We start from the raw sequence: 10,938 nt of genomic DNA on the forward strand, positions 1-10,938 counted from the left end.
AGTCATTTTAAGTTCAAATTTGGACGAAATTACATATTAAAAACCTGGAATAACTATTTATTAGTTATTTTGTTGTGATTGTATAATATATTTCGTCGGTATACTTGAAACTTCTTATATATATAATCATATATATAATATGAATGAAACTTCTAAAGTATACTATATTATATATATATGATAGTATTACGGTTTGTTGTTGATGTATAACGCGTTATAAGTACCTAATAGATATTGTGATATAATTAATTTGGAATTTATTAGAGGTACCTATTATAGGTCAATTTTTTTTTAATACCATAATATATAATATTATGTCTTATACCTAGACTGACATACCGCCTCCGCTCAGAATCGTTTTTCTTATACAATTATATCATATCATTGAATTCAAATTTAATACCATTCATTATACAGTGACCCACTTGTAATCTACTGTACAGCAGAGTGACATTCACTTTCCAACCTTTTTTTAAAAGTATTTTTTAGTTTTTTTCAATAGGTACTCCTTACTCAGGTACCTATCGCCTATGTGTTTATTTTAATGATTAGGTCGATTGACGATTGTGTTAATAAATAACCAATAGGAAAGTCATATGGTATATATTATTATTTATTATTTAAAAACAGATCATAAAATTATGCCAATGATTCGACAAGCGACGAGTGTGCCAAAGATAAAAATGACTAGATATTTTTTACCCAAGAAGAAAATCCGTTAATGGCAGCTCTATCTAGCGGCTCAAGACAACGACAGTCACGGTCCGTTCTTCGCGGACGCGTTGAGTATAATATTCATAAACCTAAAAAATATTCTTTAATTTATCTTTCTTTAATAAATCTTTTATAGGTAATAACTAATAGGTCTATAAGTATATTATACTATGTAGTTAAAAACGACGGAGGGTAGTACGTAACACGTATAGTAAATAGTTGTAGTCGTTGACTATAATCTAGAGAGATTTAAATTGTATTTAAATTTATAAGTGTCTACCTCCCATATAACCATGTTAATATTTATGCTCGCCTGATACCTGGAGGTCGCTTAATGCTCATACACACTAGCCTACACTGAGGCCTATAAGGATGACAGCTTCTGGTTATCACTCATCAGGTGAGCTTTTCGTGATGTATAGATGTTTAGTTTTACTCTACGCAATAAATGATGATGCATAGCAGTAAGTCTTACGAAAGTTGTGCATCCCTAATCCCTATGCTGCGGTTACTAAAAAAAAAGTAGGTACAATAAGTACAAACATGGGTTAGACACAGTGTAAAACATAGGGAAACTAGGGTGATTGGAGGGGAACAAATGTCTCTTTGCCCCCTGGATCGGCCACTGGCGCGTGTATAGTTTCCTAGACATAGGCGTGCACAGACTTTGTTCTCAGGGTAGGTATGCAGGCACGCAGCTGATATAATGTGCCCATGATATAAATGTTCTTAAAATTAATGTACGTGGCAACCCCCCATAACTGACAAGTAACTTGATTACAAACGCATGGTAAAGATGTTTTATAATCAGTGCTCGAATTGGGGGGGGGGGGCAGGAGGACGTAGCTCCTCTACTATTTTTATTTTTTTTTTGCGTACCCCAACTATTTTTTTTTACTTGGACGGGGGATGGACCAATCTAATGCCCAAAATAATTTTTATTAAAATTCGGAGTGGATTTAAATTGTTTTGTCAAAGATAAACCTAATGAATACCTAGTAATTTTACATTTTTTAATATAAAAATATTTTTCATCCTATCTATGGTTTTGACTAGTAATGTTTAACCTTTTTGACTCGTGATCTTGCACTGTTTTTGTAACAATATTTTCACGATTCGTGTCATCTTTGTAGGCCATATAAAAGAAAAAAGACTAAGCTGCTAGTTTTGCGTAATTTCCCGTGCATAAATGTACCCAAAACATTTCCAAAAAAGTTTCAATAAACATTTGTTTAAGTTTGGAATCACAAGTAAGCTCAATTTATTGATTTTAGTAGACATTTTAACTATCATTATCTATCTAATGTAAAATATGGTTCTTCAATTCATTCATAACTTATTCGAATCCATAATTTATAATTTTATAATAAACTTGTTTTTTTTAAAACAAAAAAGACTTGTCACGACCCATTTTTTATAGATTACGCGACCCAAGATTTGGTAGCGACACTGGTTGAATACTACTCATTCACTGGCTTAGATTTCCTAATACCTTGCTAATTTTTTTATTATTGTTTGTTTGTATTTATGCCTAGTTTAGTAGTTCGCAGATATTATGTACCTTGTACCTACAATAAACTATTGTATTATAAAATATCTGCAAAAAAAAAAAATAAGTTATAAATTATGAATTCAAATAAGTTATGAATGAATTGAATAATATTATGCACACTTGTGCACGGGATATTATGCAAAGCTAAAGTTTTTTTTCTTTTTTGATTCATGGCTTAAAAAGATGACTCGAGTCGTGAAAATATTGTTACGAAAACAGTGGATCGCGAGTCAAGAAGGTTGAACATTACTAGTCAAAACCATAAATAGGTAATTAAATATTTTATATTTAGAAATTTGGAGTAGAAAATTCTGTAACTAAGGTGAAATGTTGTATTGAAAAACTAGGAATTGGTTAAGGGAGGTGTGGGGGGCGAATAATTTTGCACTTGGAACGCAGTTTATAAATTGTTGGATTGAGATCCTCTACTTAATAATTCCCAATTCGAGCACTGATAATCACGGTTATCTACTCAGGTTGGTTCTATGCCGCAATGCTGCCCGTTAGCTTACCTAACCTAATCTAACCATGGTCTATGAGGCATCAATGCATCATAGAACTATAAAGATATGGGTATCCAAAACTATTATAGGCTATAGCTATCTCTTTTCAACAACAAAGGTCACGCGGCGTTATTAAAAGGCCTTAAATTATTGAGAACTGCTCACAGTAAATTTAAAAAAAAGTCCATATCTCTATATCATTTACCACTATTTGAAATTAGGCACTGAAACTCCGGTGTTGTCTCAAACTATTTATGTGCCCCTTAAAACAAGTGTCTGCCCGCAGGGTATACAAGCGCATACGCTGCATACCCCGTGCGCATGCCTATGTTCCTAGGTACTTACTTACTCCGGTTGGATCTTCTTTTTCGACCTCATGATATATCTTTTGGAACATTTTATGATTTACTGGATATATATAATTTTTTTATTCAATGTAAATTAGAATAACCCACTAATAATTGAAATGTTAACTGTAGGAAATCTGCAGGGACTAAAGTTTCAAGAGGGTCTAAACAATGGCCACCAGCAAAAACGGTAAATTCAAAACGCAATCAATCATCTGAACTTCGTTCAACCAAGTTAATGTCAAAAGTGAAACCCATCATTCCTCCAAACTTTATAGAAAATTTATTTAAGCAGACACGATTTACGAAGTAAGTACCTACACTGCCGTAATTCGTAAAGGTATGAATGCAATATTTAGATTCTTAATATTTTAATATTATATAATATATAGGTATAGGCATAAAGGCTATGTTTAAACATATACCGAGGTATTACAAATTACTAGTACCTATACGTATAACTATATTGTCTAAATAAACTAATCCTTACATTGTAAATTAGTTACAATACAAGACTGCGAAATATAATAGTACCTGCAATAGTAGGTACACTGTAACGTATTTGTATTTTGTAACATTTTAGGAAGGAAATCGTTGGATTGTGTAAACTATTTAAAAAACTCGTCGCTATTTATGGCGCCGAATCAACGTCTTCGGTAGCGGCAATGAGCTCGGTTGTTTTAATAACGATACCAACGCAGGTTATATTTTGTCATTCATAATGTCTTAAATGTTTTTTACATTTTTTTTTCGTATTTTGTTTTTGTAGGGTTTCGACCGGTTGATGTTTAGAGAATTCCTGCAAAACGAATTGGGCATTACAACCGAGGAGATTTTGACGGATCGCATATTTTGTTTTTTTGATCAACGAAATGACGGCGTCATACACGAAGACGAATGGATAACTGGGTTGTCGGTGTTGCTAAGAGGCACTCAGGACGAACGGATCAAATACACCTTTACCATATACGACCTAAACAACGACGGATTTATAACTAAAGAAGAGATTTTCAGTTTGTTAAGGTTTAAGAATCCGGCTGTATATTATCATAGTATTAACGTTGCCTAACTTCATAGGCGCAAATAGCTGGAATTTGGAGGGGGGGGGGGCTAAAATAAAAGCCTTACTTTGATAATATTGAATAAGCTTAAGACAAAATATAGGAAATGTTTGGGGGCTATGGACATTTTTGGGGGCTTAGCCCCCAAAAGCTTCCCTATTTGAGCCTATGCCTAAATAACTTACTTACCTATACCATTAATTTTAAAATCAATGCCCATACATTCAACATTGATAAAATGTCAGGCAATAGTACTATAATATAAAGTAGTTAATAAATATACAGAATTTCACGTTTCAGAAACTGTTTGGTCAAACATCCGCAAGACGAGGATCCAGACGAAGGCGTACGAGAACTTGTCGACATCGTACTGCGCAAAATGGATTGTGACAACGATGCAAAACTTTCTTTTGAAGATTTTTCAACATCTGTCAACAAACAATCGTTATTGCTTGAAGCTTTTGGACAATGTTTACCATCTAGAGAAATTTCTGAGAGCTTTTTAAACTCTATTAGCAGTGTGCAGTAAACATTTGATATGGTTTCAACAGCTAACTAACAAGATTAATGTAATTATTTAGAAATTTTGTTTGGTCACACCCTATTATTATCAGGAATTTTTAATATTTATGGTCAAAACAATCCTATAATAGCTATTACTTATTCCTTATTAGTTATTGGTTTATTACTTACTATTAAAATAGACCAAGATACATACAATTATGAAAATATGTACAAGTATGAAGTTTACAATTAAAATGCTTTGAATAAGTAGTGTAATAAACAGTTTTTTTACTAGTGATTAAAACATGTCTTGTACATTTTTAGGCTAAGTTGCTAAGGAAATGAAATAAATTTTCCTAGTGAAAGTGTTACCAAAAAACTAAAAGATGATATTCCTATTATCTCTAAACTTACAATGTATTTATTCATTTGATCTAATATGTTAAATAATTATATATTTATTTAAAGATAATACACTCCATTCATTTTTAAATGTATTTTAAGTTTTTCCGTACTTACAATTTAAACATGCATAACAAAAAAATATATACATATAAATTATAAAAGATACTAACTATGATAAAATACGTTATTTGTTATTATTAAATAATGTATATACCTATGTTAAACAAATCTAAAGAAGTTAACATTTTTTTTTTTCTATATTCTATTATTAAAATCACTTAAATCAATATCTTTTATCGCAAGATGTAAAATCGATTAATTTTACTACTACTATTGAATACTATAAGTTAATAAATTAAAATGACTCAACTTAAATAAATAGTATATAAATTATATTATTTAGTATTTACTATTATTGTTAATTTCGGTAATCCTGGCAGATTTATGTATTACAATTCTTCATAATTATGAAACGGTACAATAATAATAAAAACTATTCTCTTTGATTTATCAAAGATAATTTTCTTTAATCTATAATATGAATAAATGATTACATACAACAGTTGTTTATTGTTGATTAGGAAAATATTTCGGCCCATGGAAATGTCTAATCTCTTAGTGCAATTAAATGTATATTGTTATTAAAATGTTGTATTTATAATTTATATATTTAGATATGAAATAAATTACCTACCAGAAGGATTTTTTAAATTACAAGTATTTAAATTTGGTAGTGCTGTTTAGTTTTGACCAATAAAATATTAAATTATACTATTGAATTTGAAAACTAACTGAATTTGAAATATTTTAACAAGCAAAAAAGTTTTCAATTAATTTTTATCATATTTTTCATTCATAATATACAATAATATAACTAATACAATGTTTAAATGTACAATTTATAGTAATATTAATTTGATATATATATATTATATTAAAAAAAATTAACCATTATGAACTAGCAAAAGTATAAATATAAAACATATAATAAATTATTACACTTTTATTTCCACTTTACAGTCTCACTTAACATAAAAGTAAAAATTAATAGTAAACCTCTATTAGATGTCATTTTAATTCAATTGAAGACCGCATTAACACTATTTTTCCTTTGGAACTATTTTGTCTTTATCCTTATCTTTAGCAGCAGCAATTGTACTAGGTGTTATACCAGCGGCAGCAGCTATATTACCAATACTGCAAGTATCTCCTGTTTCTAGTTGTTTTAAAAGACGAAACAGAGCTGATGCTTCTCGAATTTGAATAAAATCAATACAAAAGGCTTGAACTTCAATAAATAATTCCTATAAGAAATATAAGTAATTTGTAAAGATTGTAAACTAATATAAAAATTGTATTCTTAAATTGTATTAGTTTACTTAAAAGTTAAAATTGTATTACAAACATAGATATATACAACAACTAGATAGCCGTCTCCTTCTTATCATCGAATTCGCCTGTCATTTACAAAGCAGGCTATGTTTAAAAAATAATATTATCACAGTATATATGTATATATGTATATATGTATATATAAGTATACATGTTTATGAATGTATGTAAAATAAATGTAAACATTGCCTGAATTATAAATGGCGGCTGACTTCAACATTGGTCACTGTAGTATAAAGGCGGTTTTCAAGTTGTTATATACATCTATGATAACAACCTTGTAAATTAATAAAATAAAGTTAACAGTTAAAAATTATTATTCATTAAAAAAATTGTTACCTGAACATTTATTATTTTATTTCTAATGAGAGATTGCAAGAAAACACACACTAAACGAACTAATCGGTTTTGCATATATTGATCCTTAATAGTTTCACATGCAACAATACAATTTGATATGTATAGATGTACAAATTCAGTTGGAAGTTCTACAGTAGTAGTTAATCTATTAAATAATACATAAACTTATTAAAAAGTAATAATGATTAATGATGATGATGACATACCGATTAACTACTTCCATTGAGTGTAAAGACATTTCCATATTGACTAAGACGGAGAAGTAATCAGTTATGGAATGTGACTGCATTAGTTTTAGTAATACTTCAATAGCTATCAAAGGATTATTTTCAACTAAATCTGGCAACTTAAAAATTAAAATACAAAAAAAAAAATACATTATTATTATTAGTCATAATCATTGATAAATTGTGTGTATTTGGCTTACTTTACAAGGCGTAAGACCTATATGATAAACTAGTTTTGGATCATTTCCAAGTTCAGCTAAAAGATGCTGTTGTTGCTGTAAGGTTAATGGTGTTTTGAGAGCTTTAGTCATAAGTTCTCTTGCTTCGGTTGCAGCACTAGTAGATACACACATTGTTTTATCATACATGATCTGATGATTTGATCTACTACTCATGTTCATCCAAACCATCTATAAAGATATTCAATTAGAAAAATAACAAAAATAATTTAATTTTTAATTTATTATTTAATTCTTACTTCTTCTTTGCACACATACAGCGGTGGTACAAGTCGCATCATTTCTGGTTTAAAATTGTGCGAAACATATGATTTTGGTCCACTAATCAACAATTCTAAAACTTGTTTTGCTCCTTCCTTTGATCTATAAAATAAAAATATAATATAAAAAAATCCAACTGTTTAATGGTCAATGTCATACTCAGTTTTTTGAGGATCAGGTATAATAACTGGAAGAGAGCTTTTTGCGGTTCGTGGAAGATTTTTTCGACGATCTTTTATTGTATTAAGAATTGTTGCTGTATTCACTACAGGTTTACTGGGATCACTGCGTGCTGTTAATACTTGTTTAGCAGATTTTCGTAATAACTCTTTAGAATTTTGAGACATAATTAAATTGGAAAGAAATATTTTAACTGGCATAGTTAAAACCGGCAAATCACCAACATATTCATTTTTACCAACTTTTTTATGCTGTAAATAAAATGTAGTCAACATTAATATTTATATATTGTATTTAAAATTATAGCTTACCAAGAGATGCATAAAAATAGGTGCTAAAGGATTAGTTGCAATTGGTTCATTTCGGTATAGTTCATAACATAATATTATAGCAGCAAATTTTTGTGTTTGATTGAGTAAGAAATCAGAATGTTGAATCAGCATAAGTAAAGTACAGCCAACTATAGTTAATATTATACACACTCAATAAGTATTGATAAATATATAAATACGACTTTAAAATGGTATAAATGGTAAAAACTAAAAAGGAGTAGGTAACATTAAATGTGAATAAAAAAATTCTATAAGATTAATAGAATAAGACATAAATTCATGTTTATTACTAACTGTGATAGTAATGTAAGATATTATAACAATATTAGTAACATGAAGTATACAAGGATAACATAAATTGCATACATTTTATATTAAATTTAGATAGAAAATTAAAAACCAAAGGTAAACTTGGATTATTTTTCATATTGGAAAATGTATCATAATCTATAGTCATAGACTATTAAAGAAGAGTGAAAGTTATAATTTGTACAACATATTATTTTATTTATGATAGAAAAAATATTTTGAGTCATGAAACAGTTTTTACTTTTTATTTAGTAGCAAACAATTTAGTTTAGAATTATTAGGCAATTATTTAAAAATCATTTATATACTTTTTTCAGTCTTGTCCCAATCCAAAATTCGTTTGATTCTAATTAAATATACATTTTTATAACAGAAATAGTAATAAAATAATAATTAAATAACTGTTAATTTATTTATTTGTACAGTGCAAATATTATATTATAAGTTTAAACATTTACCTTTAAAATTATCTTCTCGTTTGAAAAATTGATGAAGTTGTGAAACTAGATATTCAAGTGTTTGATTTTCTACAGTTTCTTCACTAAGAATGCTATGAAATTAAGTGTTTTGTTATTATAAAACTAAATACAATGTATAAGTATATGTTAATAAGTGTAAACATACCTCATGAGAGTAGATAGCTGGTTAACGGAGAGATACATTCTCTAGGTATGAATGGTGGTATGCTTACTCAATAAAGACACTATAAATAAATTTCACAGTACAATTTTTTTGTATCCTTCAACAAAAAATTAAAAAATTAGATTCTTAAATCGCAATATTTGTGTAATTATTAGTTTGAAATACTGAAATAATGTAAGATATAAACATTTTATTAATCATTTGATAAGAATTGATTATCCATTGCTGCCAACATAAAATATAAATATTTATTATTTAGATAATATAAAAATATTCCAAAGAGAACGTAGGCAAAGGGTTGAAATCCGGAAAACTGGTAGGAAAAATGATTTTGTAGTTAAAAATTATAAAATGTTCAACATTTATAGCTAAGGATTGAAAATTTAAAATAAGGTTCCACATAAGTAGTTTACTCTGTTACCAAAAAATCTCAAAAATATAAAACGCAGTTTTTTTATAGTCATTTTATGATCAAATTTGGACGAAATTACATATTATTAAATAACCAAGAATAACGATTTTAGTTATTAGAAATCAATTTTAGTTATCAAGAATAACGATTAGTTATTTCGTTATCATTTTATAATACTAATTCAACTTACCGACTACCGTATTAATAATAAGTAATAACAATATAAATATATAATATAAAATATCCACACAGACAAACCGTCACCGCTTAGAATCGTTTTTCGTATACAATGATATTATATCATTGAATTCAAATTTTATATCATCCATAGTGACCTAGTGTCACAGTCATAACTTACTGACTTACTGTACAGCAGAGCGACATCCACTTACCCACCTTTTAAAAATGTTTAAATACCGGGTGGTTCTTTTACCATCGAACACTCATTATTTCAAAAAGTTTAAATTTTTTTGAAAATATTTTTTTACTTAGTTTCAAGTCGTTTATAAAACAACGTTTTTCTTAAAATATTATATTTTTTAATATTTTTCATCCTTATAATTTTTTAAGTTTTTTACTTTTTTGAATGACAACATTGGGTTTTAATTTTATGTTCCAAAGCAGAATATTTTTCTTAGTATTTTGATACATGAAAATCGAATTTCGGGTGAGTATTATATGAGTTGAAAATATTCAAAGTTTAGATGAGCAGAGAAGTGGACAAACATTTCGTTGGGTAATCCCGTACCACTCCACTCCGCTCAAAAAAACTTTGAATATTTATAGCCAGTCCTGTAAAGAATACTTTTAAAAAGTACTTGAGTAAATACTCAAATACATTTTTTTTTTAAGTATTTAAGATACTACTCAAATACTTTAATTGTATAGTATTTCAAATACTACTCAAATACTTTGAAAAAGTATTTGGAATACTTTTCAAATACTTTTGGTTTTTAAAGTGGGTTTCTAACTATCGTAACATAAACACATAGGTAGGTAGTAGGTTGTCTAATAGTTTAAAGGGAATATTGTTATTCAATGACTATTTTTAGAAATCTGGTTTTCACAAACTTTCGGGCTTCAGCTTACACAGAAATACAGAATACTAAATAAAACTATTATTCTATTATTGTAGTTGACAAAAATAAAATGTAAATAAAATTAATAATAAAAATAAAATGTTCGAAATAAAAATCCAAAGTATTCAATACCAAAAAGTATTTAATATAAAAAAAAGTATTTAAAATACTATTCAAAATATTTCATGCTGAAAGTATTTAAAAAGTTATTCAATACTAAAAAAAAGTATTTGAATACTTTTATTCAAATACTTTTACTTAAATACTTTACAGGACTGTTTATAGCTCAGAAACTACTCACCCGAAAATCGATTTTTCTTGGCCATACCTGCGTATGAATAACCTAGACATGCCTATGTATATAGATGTCTGTGGTTCGGGGGGGGGGGGGGTGTCAGTGGCATAGCTACTATATGGCA

At 28.3% G+C, this 10,938-nt stretch overlaps 2 protein-coding genes across 4 annotated transcripts in view; one reads left to right on the top strand and one right to left on the bottom strand.

The window, feature by feature from the left end:
• LOC100162396 (EF-hand calcium-binding domain-containing protein 1) overlaps nucleotides 1-5,806 on the top strand; it is a 10,311-nt gene extending 4,505 nt beyond the window's left edge. For 2 of the 3 annotated variants that reach the window (XM_029490730.1, XM_029490731.1), the window contains exons 2-5: nucleotides 3,249-3,425; nucleotides 3,700-3,817; nucleotides 3,886-4,139; nucleotides 4,478-5,806. In XM_029490730.1, the coding sequence (XP_029346590.1) occupies nucleotides 3,249-3,425; nucleotides 3,700-3,817; nucleotides 3,886-4,139; nucleotides 4,478-4,706 (778 nt within the window). In that variant the 3' untranslated portion in view covers nucleotides 4,707-5,806. Of the gene's footprint in view, nucleotides 1-883; nucleotides 1,115-3,248; nucleotides 3,426-3,699; nucleotides 3,818-3,885; nucleotides 4,140-4,477 lie in introns of those variants that run through there. The other variant, XM_029490732.1, reaches the window with a different exon arrangement.
• A 101-nt stretch (nucleotides 5,807-5,907) lies between these two features.
• Nucleotides 5,908-9,195, bottom strand: LOC100160363 (CCR4-NOT transcription complex subunit 11). The gene is made up of 9 exons (XM_001943782.3): nucleotides 9,011-9,195; nucleotides 8,845-8,936; nucleotides 8,057-8,205; nucleotides 7,725-7,996; nucleotides 7,544-7,667; nucleotides 7,266-7,475; nucleotides 7,045-7,184; nucleotides 6,818-6,983; nucleotides 5,908-6,390 (listed from the first exon to the last, which is right to left on the bottom strand). The coding sequence occupies exons 1-9, from the start codon at nucleotides 9,046-9,048 to the stop codon at nucleotides 6,187-6,189; spliced, it is 1,395 nt and encodes a 464-aa protein (XP_001943817.2). The 5' UTR covers nucleotides 9,049-9,195; the 3' UTR covers nucleotides 5,908-6,186.
• Between the last annotated feature and the right edge of the window lie 1,743 nt (nucleotides 9,196-10,938).

This window comes from Acyrthosiphon pisum, chromosome A2 (genome assembly GCF_005508785.2).
Source record: "Acyrthosiphon pisum isolate AL4f chromosome A2, pea_aphid_22Mar2018_4r6ur, whole genome shotgun sequence".
Lineage (NCBI taxonomy): Eukaryota > Metazoa > Arthropoda > Insecta > Hemiptera > Aphididae > Acyrthosiphon > Acyrthosiphon pisum.

Coding starts and splice junctions, on each gene's coding strand:
- LOC100160363 (XM_001943782.3), bottom strand. CDS start 9,048: ATGTATCTCTCCGTTAACCAGCTATCTACTCTCATGAG. Junction 8,937..9,010: donor CAGCTATCTACTCTCATGAG/GTATGTTTACAC, acceptor TTAATTTCATAG/CATTCTTAGTGAAGAAACTG. Junction 7,476..7,543: donor TGTATGTGTGCAAAGAAGAA/GTAAGAATTAAA, acceptor ATATCTTTATAG/ATGGTTTGGATGAACATGAG.